The 16,300-nt window shown below is 38.9% G+C and overlaps 1 protein-coding gene across 1 annotated transcript in view; it reads right to left on the bottom strand.

The window, feature by feature from the left end:
• Positions 1–16,300, bottom strand: part of LOC139966181 (uncharacterized) — a 48,996-nt gene that overhangs the window by 8,283 nt on the left and 24,413 nt on the right. The window contains exons 13-22 of the mRNA XM_071968959.1: positions 15,794–15,865; positions 14,942–15,010; positions 12,810–12,881; positions 11,749–11,898; positions 10,819–10,887; positions 8,982–9,050; positions 7,520–7,591; positions 5,022–5,078; positions 4,380–4,555; positions 2,197–3,860 (exon numbers count right to left, since the gene is read on the bottom strand). Of these exons, the coding sequence (XP_071825060.1) occupies positions 2,197–3,860; positions 4,380–4,555; positions 5,022–5,078; positions 7,520–7,591; positions 8,982–9,050; positions 10,819–10,887; positions 11,749–11,898; positions 12,810–12,881; positions 14,942–15,010; positions 15,794–15,865 (2,470 nt within the window). The remainder of the gene's footprint in view (positions 1–2,196; positions 3,861–4,379; positions 4,556–5,021; positions 5,079–7,519; positions 7,592–8,981; positions 9,051–10,818; positions 10,888–11,748; positions 11,899–12,809; positions 12,882–14,941; positions 15,011–15,793; positions 15,866–16,300) is intronic.

Here is a 16,300-nt window from a genome sequence, read left to right as displayed (position 1 = left end):
AAATCAGACACCCCAAATTCCAGAGCAGCCGACACGTCCAGTTGAACCACCCGTGGAAATACCAGAGGAACAGGCACCACAGGAGCGAGTACCAGAGGAACAGGGACGCCCGTCACGAAATAGACGGCCACCAGATTTCCTGAATTACGGACAACCCGGAGCCCCAACTTGGGTTCAGTCTACCCAGTGTCCATATCCGTCCTATTTACCCCCACCTAACCTTGGACAACCTTACCCTCAGACACAAACTAGACCTTGGTTCCAGCCATGTCCTCCCATGTACGACTACCGACTACAAACGCCAGTGTTTTACCCACAGTTCCAACAACATACTCCTGACTGGACTTTGTACAGACCGACGAATGTTGAAAGAAGTGGATAATGGGTAGTAATAGTTGTGATTGACTAGACTATATAACAGGTCATGACAGATTATCATATTTTATTTGTTTTTTTGGTATCATCTTGATGATGGTTAGTAGCTAGAGAAGAGATATGAGTCTCAATTTATGCAAGTAGTGGTCAGTTGCATGTATAGTAAGTAACTATTGAGTAGGACCATAAGACCAAAAGGGGTTACCGTCGTGTGCTTTTAGATCAAGTGATCTGTCTAAATAACTCAGTTCTTGGGAGTGCGCATGACCTTGAACTTAAGTGATTTTCTGGTACTTTGTTATTGTTCCACTAAACTAACATTTGGGGTTCTGGCCTTAAAAGTACAATGTAAGAGCACATGTAGAGTTCTATTTCATATGTTAAGCAGGTTTAAATGTATTGTTTAAATGATAGTTGACGTATGACATTCATTATGTATGAAAAGCGAGTCAGGGACGACTTCTTTTGAGAGGGGGAGAGTGTTAGGAATGTGATTTGAACAAAACAGAGGCCCCTATAAATTTTTATTAAGTTACCTTCACAGATAGTGGTACAGCCATTCAGAGGTTAGGGGAAAATGACCCGTCAGTGGCACATTGATATACCATATGACATTGTGTTGCTGTACTATTCATTTTGCTCTGAGTTTTGTTCCTTTCTACCCCTCAGGTATGTTCTTTTTACTTTATTGTACTTATTACTCTTATCTTTAATAGTTAAAGGATCTAACTGATGTATTCTTATTAGTATTCATGGTAACATTCAATAGAAATGTCAAGATATTGAAGTGCACCTTTTTATCAATGCTAGTAGTTTCATATGTTCTTAATATAGCCTTAAGCTGTATGTTACCTGTATGGTACATTGTTATTTGATATGGTGAAGCCACTGCAGCTACGCCCAGGAACGAGGTGGTTCCATGGTGTCAAATTACTTAGCAGGAATAACCTGTGCTGCATAGACTAGTTAGATGGGTTGTTCTATTGGAAGAGGGGTTGATTAAAGTAGCTACACAGCAAGCTGCATAAGGTAGACCCCCTACAGAGATCTGGGTGCACAGGATTGGTGGAACTGTTTAGGTTACCATGGCAATCCTATACCAGGTAGAGATATTGTTCTTATTAGCTGTATACTGCCTGTGCAGTGGTAGTGTGTGGGTACAACTATATTGAAACCTTTGTTTTAATAATAAGTCGTAAGCTAGCTCCCTAGTTCATGCAGGGAAATGTTGCTAGTCTAGGGGTGCACAGAGGATTAAGATGTTAGAATAAATATTAGCACTTCTGTGTGCAGCTGTGTGGGTCATGTCAGTTAGTTTGGTGAAAATGTTTGTTGGTCTATGCGTGAGTGTTATCTGTAGGTTGATTAGGTTTATCTGTTTATCAATAAATTCATGATGTTGCACTGAGGTTGATATGATATAACAGAGAGCTGTAAAGGACAATTATGTTCTAGATTAAAGGGTTGTAAATAAACATTGATATACCATATGACATTGTGTTGCTGTACTATTCATTTTGCTCTGAGTTTTGTTCCTTTCTACCCCTCAGGTGGCCTATATATTGGCTCATACCTAGGTCACCCGAATCCCCGGGGTAACATATATATACCATATATATATATATATTTATATATACCATATATATATATATATATATCATGGAAGGAGTTCTTTATCACAAAACGTTCGATAAATGTATATCCTTTAAGTGCTTTTCAGGTATTTTATATCAAAGGAGGAAGAAGGAACAGGGACAGAAAGAAAAGCATTATGTTGGAAAATTCCGTTTCACTAATAAGAAGGGTGTAAAGGAAACTTACTTGAAGTCCCTGTTCATATGAACTCTTCATAGGTCTGTATCGAGCATGCAGTACCAAAAACACCACTGATATACACGTTGTGAGAAGGACAGTCAATCTGTCTTCCCATCCAAACAATGTTATCAGCAAAGTTTGAGAAACTTTTCTTGTAAGTTCAATAACCTCCCAAAACCAGTATTGTTCTTTGTAATTTTCACAGAGGAAAATTAACCATGAAGATGTCGTTGCCTGTAGCCCACAACGGTTGGTCGGTATCCTCAGTAAAGGAGTATTTTCATCAGGCATATCATTGCAAGAATCATCGTCATCATCACCATTACGATTAATATGAAGACCTTCACCATCATCAGCACTGTCAGTTCGTTGTTCCTGATCTATTTCACCCTCTGACTGCCATCTCTTCCATAGGATATACAGGAGAGTTGCCGGAAAAGCGATGACGTAAACAGCAGTGAAGAAATAAGCAAGGTAATGGTACGGGCCGAGATTGTCGCAACTAATATCAAGATTAGACCTAAGCCGTGTTATGAAGTATCGATTTTGCTCATCCAAGAAAAAGGTTTTACAAGCTCGTGGATAAAGTTGAAAGATAGATGAGCAAACTCCTGGGTAGATGATAAACAAAACGACAATAACAAAGGTGTATGACCTGGATCTTAAGTCCCCAATGGACCACTGAGAGTTGGCAGAGGCAAATCGCTGCCTGTATAACAAAACGACTTTCTTAGCTAGATAATAAGTAGATGGGAGGATAATTATTGCAATTGGAAGCGATATTCCAATGAAAAATTCAATCTTTGGGTCAATTACCAAACGATCATCATAGCATCGAGGTCTCACGAATAATTTCAAGATATTCATCTCCAAAGATGAAATAAAACTGCCAATGATGACCAAAGGTCCAGTCCAGTTAATGTCATGAAAGGAAGTGAATATTTCACCGACAACTTGATAGAAACCGAGTAGAATTTTGATTCGAGAAATTAATACATCTAAGATTGTTCTTCTTTCTTGCAAAACATTGTTTTCCTCCTTCTTCTGCCATAACAACAGTAATAATATCACAACGCAAACTAGAAAGAAAGCGCAAGTTTCCGTTATTAATATTGCCAAGCTAGGGCAACGCATACACACATTCAAAACCGAGTAGTAACCACGTTGGCAGTTGGAACAAAGCCATCCCTTGTAACCCTCTGCGCATGATCCTTCTATGATGTTTCCGTCATCATTGGCACAGCTGTCTTTCCGAGGACATTGAAATATCACTGGAAACGTCTCATTATAACTCGTGTAAGAGTCCAGCAAATGCGTCTCTTGCTTCAGATTAGTAATAAATCGTTCATAATTACTCAAGTTGGCATCTGGAAAGTTCCAGTTCCACGTATAACCTGGTAGAAGGGTTTTGAAGTCGGCGGAACAATTAACGCCATCTTCTTGGCAAAGTGTGCAGGGGCCGTAACGGTCTGTACGTGCATAATCCTCCTTACAAGGGCAGGCTCTGTATCCGGCAAATGTCGATTGGTTGGTCCCTCCTGGACAGACTTCACAGTCTTTAGTTGAAGAACCCCCTCCAGACTTTACATAGGTACCCTTGTTACATTGCTTACATGCCACACCATTATCAACAGACGACAGCTGACCGATGCCATCTTGGTAAAACCCACCTGTAATCATTCGAGAAGAAAGAACACAAATTGAAAAAGGAATATTTCAAGTGAGGTTAAATATTAAAATCTCGTTAGTTGTTATTTTCTCCATTCAGTCCAAGTATAGATGTAATCCGAGTTCAAGGAGGCGACAACACAATTTTCTGAAGCATAAAGTGTAATTGATTCAAAACTTGGTAATGGCTCTTAAGTTTTGACTTACTCTAAAGTATCATCATCACAATCACCACCATCACCATCACAAATCCACCGCCATCACTTCAACCACCATCAACATCATCGTCATCATCATTATTATTATTAACTATCAGTGAGTACATTTGTCTTTTCATTTGCATGTTAATAATCTATAGTCTCTCTCTTTCTCTCAGAAAACGGAGTCAAGATCAGGATTTATTTTCTTATAAGCCATAACAGCTATCTATTTAGTTCCACCAAACCGAGATTTCACCATATGGTGTGCGGGTGGTTGGGGTGTGTTTGGATGAAAGTTTTCTTCTATGAACCCATACCTACCAATGGGACATGGTAGACACCCGATTGTTACTCTATTAGCGTATGTACCAGGCCGACAGGCCACACATGTCGTAATTAGTTTGCAATCAAATCCGCTTCTTTGGAAATAGTCGAAAATCATCAAATGATATTGGGGAGCAGGTAATTCAGGTAAAGACTGCGGATTGACACATTTCCTGTTTAGAGAATTATATGGTATTTAAGTAATAATTGATCGAAAACAAAAATCTCCTACAAATTTTTTATATATGCGCATTATATGATTCATTTTTCCGTGTGGTACCGTTTATATTAAAAATAAATAAGAGAGAGAGAGATATATAAGATTAACAAAGGGGGTACATGGCTTTTACAAAGAAGTGTATACCTTAAAGGATGTTATTTTAAAACTGATATCCACAAAAACGAATGTCAGTAACATTTTCGTATCGGCTTTTCCTGTCACGTTATACGTTTGTAAGAAAAGATACGAAAACCAACCTGGATCACTCTTAACTAATGTGACATATGTTAGGTAAAGACTGTGGATTGACACGTTCCCTATTTGAGATCGAAAACTGATATAAGAAATGTATTGGAATCCGGTCAATCACGTTGCATATGTTGTAAATGTGTAAAGGCGTTTATCTCAATTAAACTTACATTCGTTTTGCATTGATGGCTTGTGGTAATTCAGACAAAGATGCACAACTTAGAAAGCTGATGAAAAGAATACAAAGTAGATAAAACAAAGGCAGGATAAATTATCGCAAATAATGTTGTTCATACTGTATACAGAGCTTGACGATGTAAAGTATAGTGTTCCGGTGCATGGCTGAAGTTGCATATCTGGTCCATGCAAAACCAGTTTCTGATGCAGCTTTTGCTATGGCGAAGATTTGAAGTGTTCAAATTTAATGATATATTGCAACAACAGTGGGAATCATTTCAATTCAATTGAACAAGATTTTGCTTTTCTTTATATTTTCACTTTACTAGCTCAGGCTTTTTCACAGAGGTAAATTTAAAAAAAAAGGAAGAAGAAAGTCCGCATGTTGATGAAAATTCCAATACATAGAATCTTGACAGCTGAGCAAACATTCCAACGTATCAGATTTAAAGGATATATCAATGACCATATTTAAACATAAATGTATATATATATATTAACATATATATATATATATATGTATATATATATATATATATATATATATATATATATATATATATATATATATATATATATATATATATTTATATATATATATATATATATATATATATATATATTGTAACGTTGACCAGTGTCCCCGAAGTCCAGCTGCTTGAACTAATAAAAATCTTCAACACATATCAAGACAAAAAAATCGGAGAAGAGGTTGATGACTGGTTGATCGCTTATTTATTGATTTATTACGTTGATCTTTGATTCACTGGCACATGAATTTACCACAGATTATGGCATTGACAGACTTTACAGATAAGCAGTTAATAGAAATGGTACAGGATAAAAGGAACTGTCTGTACACTTAAGCAGTAACACAGTTACGCACTTAGGAAGTTACGCAGTTAGGTAGTTACACAGTTACGCAACTACGCACTTACGCATTTACGCACTTACGCAGTTACGCAGTTGCGCACTTACGCAGTTACACTAACTCGTGGACGCATACAAGATATTTTATTGGGACGTACTCACCAACAGGCTTAAAGACTTAACCAGTTTATATTACTAAATAAAATATCTCTTTTCGAGATCACAATCGAACCAGTACGTGGGTAAAAGTATTTACAGATGAAGGATAATACTAGCGTTTGTTGACACTAGTCGTTCTCACTACTTGCTTTGCTTAAGAAAACACAAAAGATATATAAAAAACAAACGCCCACATGAAACACACGGTATAGCGTTTGTGAGCCTCCTAGTGAAGTCGAAATTACAATTATCGAACCCCCTATAGAATGTGACAACAAATATGACGTCCTAAAAATACACCCTAGTTTCTTGCTACTTCAATGCACTTAGCGCAACGATAATTTTCTTACAATTCCCTAGGTGTACGAAAAATAACCCCCGTCACCCCAAAGATACCCGATTTAATCTTTCCTAAGACAAACAATTAAACCTAGAAGTCATGCCAAGCACATAATCGTGTGATAGAACAAAAATATACCAGTGAAGTGGTAGCAACTTACAGAAAATATGCGTTCCCTCGGTTCTCTCTCTGTCAGAGGCCAATCTCGGAATACCTCGTGAGCGTGGTGAGCTCAAACTAATAAAACAATCTGCGCTATCACTAACATGGGAAACATCTCAAAATTCGGGTGCTGGTTCAGCAAAGTTTACAAACAAAACAGGGGTACGATTTTCATTGGCTGTCCCCACTTGCAACTCGCAAAAGCTCTACACATATTTTTAGAGAGAGGCCATCGACGGGTAGAACCGAGGGAACGCTCATTCTACAACGATAATATTATAATAACAATTTACTTAAAGGGATACATTTCCGTTACACTATATATATATATATATATATATATATATATATATATATATATGTTGATACTGGATGAGACTAGTGGAACACTAGTAGTTGTAACTCGGAGTTTCACGCTTTGTAGCGATCTTCAGACAACTGGACCAGTTACCAACATATATTCCGCTCTGTCCAATGGACATAGAGCACTCTGCGCCAAGATAGACGCCAACCTACTCTATATATATATATATATATATATATATATATATATATATGTATATATATATACGTACTATATGTACCTTAGGTCGACAGTTTATGGTAAAAACGTGTACCTTAGGTCGACAGTGTACCTTAGGTCGACATTTCAGTGTCGATTGAATTTAGTGTGTAAGTCAATGTAAATGTCTACCTAAGGTATGATCCAGAGTAATATATATATATATATATATATATATATATATATATATATCACAAATTAGATTAAGTGATTGGAAGTAAAACAGCAAATGTTTGTTTTTTGCAGAGTTTAGAGCAAAACCAGCTCTTCTGCAGTGCATGAGCACCGAAAGTCGCATTGACTTCACTGCCATGCCGACACCCTTCATTATAAAAAATTTAAGTTCCTGCTACTACTCGTCATACATGAAATATATTTACATTCTGTACTATACTTACATCAAAGATTCATTGCTAACCCCTGTGACAAATTCGTTGGAAAGATTCCTGATATTGTTTCCATAGAGATGCCTACAAAAGAGAATATCGTTATTCAGGAACACAATTTCAACCTTCGTTTGCCGCAAAATTTTATAAACTGCTGTAATATTTTATTTTGCAAAAGGTATCTAGTTTTGAGGTACAAATAATGATGTTCATACTTTACGAAAATGGCATGCCCACGAAAGGCAGCCGGATGTAAAACGGCTAGCAGGGAGATGTTTTACATTCAGTCGGTCGCTCTTTTAGGAAGCTTCTCGCCGGGCGATTTAAAAATTACTCCTCCACACCTTTGGTATCCTGGGCACGCGACTGCTTTTTAGCCGTTTGTATTGTCATGCATTTTTTTGTCGCACTGTATACAGAGTGTTTCATATAGTTAATATGCGTAATTTTGTGCATATCATTTAACATTTAATTTGGAAATAAGAAACCTTTTCACGAAAAATTGAGGAATAGTTACCGTAACCCTGAATTTTTATTTTAAGTTAATTTGCAAATCACCGGTGATATAAACGTCCTACTTTCATACTCTTTACTAAAGGCAAACTTATATAAGAGCGAGCGGTTTGAGAGCACCGAAACTTACAACATCTTAATTGCTTTCTTCTTATATTATTGAAGACGTTACCGTAATGAGTAAATATTTCCCAGTACAGTATTATTTACAAAAAGTCAAGTGAAAGCTGCATACACCTGTTGTTCAAATACCCAACTTCCAGTTCGCGTTCATAGACGAGGGTTCGCGTTCGTTACAAACATTTCTAAATCTTAAGAACGATCTCAAGATGGTTGATGGCCTTTGATGTTCGTTAAGCAAAGATTCATCTTTCCATCTGTATGATGCCAAAACTACAAAAATGCTCAATCACCAAACGTTATCGGAAATTCCATCTATATATGATTCGATCATTAGATGGATATAGTTGCCAGGACCATGCCCTCCAACTTTGTGAATAATGCGCTGCTCAATGGATAGTGGGCAGGTTCTTGCATTTCCATTGTACGTGTGAATCATGCGCTGCTCAATAGATAGTTGCAAGGGTCATACCCTTCCATTGTGTGAATAATGAGCTGCTCATTGGATAGTTGCCAGGATCATGCCCTTCTACTGTGTGAATAATGCGCTGCTCAATGGATAGTTGGCAGGATCATGCCCTTCTACTGTGTGAATAATGCGCTGCTCAATGGATAGTTGCCAGGATCATGCCCTTCCACTGTGTGAAACCTGCTCTGCTCAATATTTCAATACAAATACCATAACATTGCTTGTACCTAATAACAACATTGCAACACTTGTTTAAGAAAATAAAGTAAAAGCTCATGATGGGAATAACGAGAAATGTTGTTTAAATCAAATTGATATCCGAAGTACTTATCATGGGCAAAATAGAATGTTTCCCAAATAACCCGAACTTACACTTTTTTTATCATGTCCCCAGTGAACGGATTGTCAATTATTTCTACAAGCTGGTTTTCAAACAAGTATCTGTATAAATGAGAAGGACACATAGGATACTTATCTATTGCACATACCAGCTGAAGGGAATCATTATACATTTTATCCGTTTTTTCGTATTAGTCTAAGCAGCAAGAAGTATAGCCTTTCATATGGCGGTCAAATTGTATTGATGAATCACGGTTAACAATTGTATTCTGTGAGAATTCCATTAAACGTGAAAACCACTGTCATAGCGGCGGTCGGGCCGCGTGATTTTTTTCCCCAGGATGGTTGTGGGTAATTAACATAAAGTAGGCGTGCCGCTATACTGGCAGATATCGTCAAAAAGGAAAGGTAAATAGCGCCATTCTAATTGTGCTCCTATGGCAACAGAGGTTATTTACCATAGTGTTCGCACGTGAATTGATATAACACTGGAAACATCTAGGCCGTGTACGTACGCGTGTGAAAAGACCATACAAGATCATTTCACCGCAAAAGGCTAGGGTTACCAGTGATGGAATTTCTTACGTTTTCTATAAACTGACTAACAGGAACCTTATCTTTGGTTTGAAATTACATCTTTGACATACTTAGCAGTATCTGCTTAGTTACAATAACTACTTGGCCGTAAAGTTGGCCTTTGTTAGCTTTGGGGCATTTCGAATTCTTTTTAGCCTGAGGATTGAGGACCGGTGTTATTTGTTGCATAAGGACTTTCCTTACGTTCTAAAGCAAGTACCAAAGAATCATCAGTTTTTGTTCCTGTCTTTGTTCCTGCCCATATCCATACGATGCCCATATCCAGTCGACGTACGTGTGATTTGCACTAGCCTTATAATAAGTCATATAGGCTAGGCTAGTACAGTGCTTTTTACGTGCCAAGAAAAACGGACACGGACCAAAGGCCAACAAAACCAAAAACAAACCCAGTCTGCAAAACAACCGAAACCCATCAACCTCTCACCAACGCAGCGCCCAACGCGAAGCGAAAAGGACACGGACCCAAAGGCCAACAGAAGCAAAACAAGCAAAACACCACAAACAGGCCCCAAAAAGCCAACCACAAAGAGAAAAAACAAAACCAACCTACATTATGTAACGACCACACATCCCCCACACCTACCAACTAACTCACTCCAAATTTCATCCGGGGAACGCCGTCCCAATAGTAGACGACAGGCTAGTACAGTGCATGCACCGTGATATCCAAGTTTTATGTGATGTACGAAGCATGGTACGGTATTTGTAACAACAGCAGTACAGTATTTATATAGCAGTAATGTATTTGTAACAATAGTACAGTGCATAGGTCATACCAAACTTTCCTGAAGTAGGCCTACTGCACATGTGCACTGATTGAGACACGCCTCCTTTATGGTAATTACCCACAACCATCCTGGGGAAAAAATCACGCGGGCGGGTCAGATGCCACAAAATTAGAAGGACAGTGGGATACGTGACTTTGACCTGAGGGTACAAACCGCAGAATTACCTCAAAAATGCCCGACCAAATGGACCCTATGAGCATAATTGTGTAACACGAATTCCAGTATCTGAATGTTTTTCAACACACCAACACTTTTCATTCGTGCTTTTTCCCCTACTGTTGCGCTAAGAACCTCAAACGGTCAATTGCTCGTACGATTTTCATTACCAAAAAGTTGTACCATTTCGTTAACTTAAAAAATGGGTACTTTTGATTTTCTTACAAAACTGATCGAGGGAGTATAGGAGGGGTAGATGAGGGGGTGATTTGAAACCAGGCTCTGCCACCTTTGGCTACGATAAATATATGAAGGGGGAAATGACTTACATCGATTCCAGTTTTGGCCCATTAAAGTCTCCTCCGTGTACAGTATGAATGCTGTTGTCCGACAAAAAACTGCAAAAGAAAGCAGAGTCGCAGAAGAGTGCAGCCATTTTTAACTGTCTTTTAATCGAGTGGATTTGGTTAATAAAATAATTTTGTAAAAATATCATAAATGCGACGACGGGGGCAATGGACCTTCTACCAGCCGTCATTCATTGATCGATGGCGTTACAATATGTACAGGGAGGGGAAGGTGGAGGGGAGGGTAAGGGGAGGGGGAGGTGGGAGTTGGAGGACCCATTGTAAATTCTACTGTTATTTTGTGTTTATCGTATCGCATTTGTCGAATTCAGTTCTGGGACAAGATACAAATACATTGATAAGTTAACAACACTCTAAATGCAATGAACCTCGTAACTGAGGCGTATATGAAAAGGAAATTGATGCAAGTAAGAATGGGTAGATCCAGACTTAACTATGGGCGTGGGTGGCTCTGGCTCGTTTAAACCGACTTTTTATGTGTAGGTACCATGAAATAGGCCTAACTTGACATAATGTAGTGACTTTTTTGGCATTCTTTGAGTCATCAACATTCTTTTTCATGCTTGGATGTTGAAAAGCTGCAGGATTGAAGGTGATTTAAGGCAATTTAGATGAGTTGGGAGCACTGTGCTATAACATCAAACTCTTCTAGCTCAAAATTTAAAATGGTCATGGAGGCAAAAAGTAAATGTGTTGTGATAGCCCAAACCATCATCTATCTTATGGTGGATATAGGACATGTCAGTTGAAAACTCCTATCTATACTCTAGCGGCCTTGAAAAGTGACGAATTTGGCGTGTATGCCGAGGGAGCAAATAATTGTGGTACACCTGTGAGGGTTCTGGAATCCAGCCGTGAGTACATTGAGACTGGATGATCTGATATACTCACACTGAGCGTAAGTTGATGAGATTATCAAAAGATCCACTATTGATTGATATCAAACGATTCGATTGCAGGAAGAGAATGATGAATTGCATGGTTTCATTTGCCTTGATGATTGCGGTTGGAAATTCTGTAAGTTGATTGTCTGCCAAGTCCCTGGATTGTAAAGTAATTATAAACATCTTGATAAACATCTTGATAACAGATTGTGATATTTAACCGATCTTGTCAAATACAAATATAATTCCTGTGAAGGGGTGAATAGTTAATTAAGTTGATAAGTTTAGTAATGATTGGTAAATGATGTAAATGTTCAGTAAAAACGATACAATGTTATTATATAATACAATGTGTCTATAACGAATGACTGAATTAATGATTACATGTAAGACCTACCATTGGTGTAACAATATGTACCAATAAGCGATACAGGTTCTACATCTGATGATTAAACTGACAGAACTACACCGTCCAGTGAAATCATGGCTAATATCATCACGTCCGTGCTTATGTGGTGTCAATCCCGGGACTTAATGCCTAGTTTTCAAATGGACATAAAAACTAAAGAGGTCTGATCGTGCTCGTGACGGCACTCGCCAGGGAAGATAGAGCCCATATTAAAACCAACCAACTCTGTCCACTGTCAAGCCCAGTCCCCTTATATTGAGACTTATGATCATAACGGTATTTTGTCCAGTGAGGTATCATGGAGTCACTAGTTGAGTAATCGACTGTGAACTGTGCATCTGAGCTCAAAATAGTATGTACTATGTACTACTAAATGTAGTACTATGTGCTACTAAAAATGAATCTAAGAGACTGACTTCGGTCAGCTTGCGGCTTTGATAAGCCAATGATGGCTTCTTCGCGAGTTCCTGCTTGCAGGAGGATCTAAAATAAATACAATACATACATGTATAAGCTTCACACTTTCACAGGTTCAAGATGGTTTATTCAATTATTGCTTTACTCCATTGACACACTAGTTGTGGAATGGAAAGTGCGTGATCAAAATTCCAGTAGAGAAAAAATTGGTAAAAGAAATCGAAATGAATTGAGTAGCTTACAATGCCTCGTATATTGTAGTGTTTTCAAAGAGGTCTTCTGGTAAGCTTGATATATGATTCCCAGATAACGACCTTGAAGGGAGACAGAGAGAAAAACAAAACGTTAAAACGTGATTAGTGAGAATTGCAGTTAAAAAGTTGTATGAGATTACCTTTCTCACTCATAGCGGCATTCACGACTTTTTGGTTCCAGTGGCAGGGAGGGGTGGGGTTTAGATGTGGACAAGTCGAGGAACACGCTAACAGTTGTTTGCATACGGTTGATATGCAGTAGACTATGAACAATGTTAAAAGTATCCGATACTCCACAACCAACCAGTCATTTAAACAGTTCAATTGTTTTTGTATGTCGGTGGGCAACCTACGGCCCGCGGGCCACATGCGGCCCGCCAGTGATTTTTTGCGGCGCGTGAGATGTCTTAAGAAAAAAATCAATCTATTTTACATCATAACAAAAAATGAGCTAGCTGCTTAGAATTTAACGGCACTAATGATGCTGTCAGGTAGGCCTATTATCCCCATCAATTATCAAATGTGCTGTATTGACATTATGTTTTTGTGATCACAGATTAAGTACACACACCTATTGCTTGAAAGTCCTCGGAAACAAAGGTTTAAAATCAACAGCCCAGTCAATTTTTCACTCCTTATATCTGGCCCATTCATTCAAAAAGGTTGCTCACCCCTGGTTTAGACTTATTTAATGTTGCCATTGTTTGAATGAGTTTGTTCCTACGCATTCTTAGTAGGAACTGTTTTTGGTAGGGGTGGGGGTGAGTAGGAGACTATTTTATTCGTCTAGTGACACACTCATAGGAGTCAATAACAGGTGTATGATACGGAATTGCGCAGTGTTGAGAAATGTCTGTCTGCCTTGTACGTTTTCAGTCAAGGCTTTTGAACGACCAAAAAACCAAGGAAGGATTTAGCATTTTATAAAGGAGACATGTAGCTCAGGGGCCCAGTCGCTGATATTGACTCCCATATAGCATGAGGAGAGTGGTGGGGGGGGGGCATATAGCATGAGGAGAGTGTTGGGGGGCATATAGCATGAGGAGAGTGTTGGGGGGGGGGGCTCATATAGCACGAGGAGAGCGTTGGGGGCATATAGCATGAGGAGAGTGTTGGGGGGCCCATATACAGTAGCATGAGGAGAGTGTTGGGGGCCCATATAGCATGAGGAGAGTGTTGGGGGCATATAGCATGAGGAGAGTGTTGGTGGGGTGGGGGGCTCATATAGCATGAGGAGAGCGTTGGGGGCATATAGCATGAGGAGAGTGTTGGGGGGCCCATATACAGTAGCATGAGGAGAGTGTTGGGGGCCTATATAGCATGAGGAGAGTGTTGGGGGGGCGTATAGCATGAGGAGAGAGTTGTGGGCGGCAAAATCGAGGCCTCAATTGGTGCATTCTTAGGTATATTTAGAATAGAAATTACGTCCATTATCAGATCTAAACGCCAGGTTGTATTACTTTTTACAATTTTGTGTGGGACTTAAGTGTACAAAATTGCAGTACACTGCAAAAATGCAACAAAATCACTTACAGCAGAAGGATGAAAAAATCAGGAACTATATTTTAAATTGAATGCAACCACTCTTTTGCTCTTAAAGTTCCACTCTTTATTCGAGAAAAAATTCTCCATTTTTGTAGCTATAAGTAGGGCACTTTGAGTAAGAAAAAACCCGAAAATAATGGTTGTCGGGGGAAGGACCAACTACCAATGGCGTGCCTAAAACGTTAGGGAGGGAGTATGCCGGGGCCCCCACAATCACCCGATATTGGGTGGGGGGAAACTTTCAGTAGAGAAATATTATGCAATAAGACAAGGAAGAATAGCACCACTCCTCCGGGCCAAGGACACCCTTCCGTAAAGTTTCCTGCCGTTACTAGATCAGCCAGAGATTTAGAACTTGCTCCCTGCCCCCTTAACTTTTAATATCATGTGCACGTCACTGCCAACTATGCCACGATTTTTTTATTTTTTGCTGTCAGATTTGAGAAGTCTTGTCCCTATCTCTGAACATGAATATGGATATGAAAGATTGTGGATCCTGATAATAAATGAAGGAGGAAATAGCTTTACATGGTTAAGAGGGATACGTTACGAATTGAAAGTGATCCTTTACTCACAATATTCCGATCGACATTCCACGAAATAATCTTTCAGGAACTGAAATAATCTGGTTTCGCCGGAAATATCTGTTCGAGGAAAGAATCAGTAAGAAACAAACAAACATAACACACGTAACATGACAAAAGTCCTTTCGATTGTTGAGCTGGAGAGTGGTATATTTTGTAATGTATATAGATAACCTGTGTACACACAAAGAGGAGATCGTGCCGTGATATGGGAAGATTTCTTGATGGGTACATTACATTCGCTACATCTTCCGATTCGAGGTACGGCTAAAGATTCAATTCATGTCAGAACTTGCTTACTTTAGTAAAATAATATACAAAAGAATGTACGAAAGATTTATCTATGCAACGCTTTCGATGTCTTTACATCGAAGCGAAGCGAGAGGCAGAGTCTCACACAACCTTCTTCCACCAACCTCTTCGACCGGAATATGCCTTGAACATCACCACCTATGCACATCTCGAGTTATTGAGGTGGCCATCTTACTTCACGTTAATTAATGTAATTTTTATATTTGTTTATTTTTCTTGACGAAAATGTATTGCGCAACTTGCAGCCTTTTAAATCGCAAAGTTATTCTCTGGGGACACGACACATTCTCCAGTACTTCCTCTCTCGGACGGATCATCATCCGGCCGTACTCATATTTCTTTGCAATACGTATACTCCTAACAAATCTAAGTAGATAATTCGTTAATGCAGAAACCTACAAGTGAAAGGTAGATTTTCAAATCCGTACTATTAAAACTATGGAAATACAAAGCTATAGTTTCACTGGTTAAAGCTTTAACGATGTGTTTGTATACTTCTTTAAGGCTTCCATTTGTCATTTGAACACTTACATCTCTGCTAATTTAGATTGGTTGTAGAACAGGCTCTCAGGGATCACCTCCAATTTTTCACCTTTAAATGCTCTGAAAAGAGAAGTATGCTTTCCTCAGAGACGATTCTTAGGATCATAAATGCTAGTTTGTCGATTTAATGTAAAAATTAAAAGTTGACTATGCATGCATACCAAATGCAGCTGTCTCCCTGATTTCTCTTTAAAGCAGCTGGCATGTGTGCTGACTCTTTAAGACAAATGAATCTATGCTGACTCTATACGACAGCTGGCTATCTGCTTATCTATAAGACAACTGGCGCCCAGGTGACTTTATAAGACACCTGACTCTCTGGTGAATCTTTTAGACAACTGACTCACTGTCGACCCTTTAAGACAGCTGGCTCTCTTCTGACTCTTTGCGATAGTTGGCTCTCTTCTGACTCTATACGACAGCTGGCTCTCTTCGGACTCGATAAGATAGCTGGCTCTCTTCTGACTCTTTTAGACAGCTGGCTCTCTTATGACT

This window comes from Apostichopus japonicus, chromosome 4 (genome assembly GCF_037975245.1).
Source record: "Apostichopus japonicus isolate 1M-3 chromosome 4, ASM3797524v1, whole genome shotgun sequence".
Classification (NCBI taxonomy): Eukaryota; Metazoa; Echinodermata; class Holothuroidea; order Aspidochirotida; family Stichopodidae; genus Apostichopus; species Apostichopus japonicus.
Note: the sequence above shows the minus strand (reverse complement) of the source record. Positions and strands in the feature narration are given on the sequence as shown.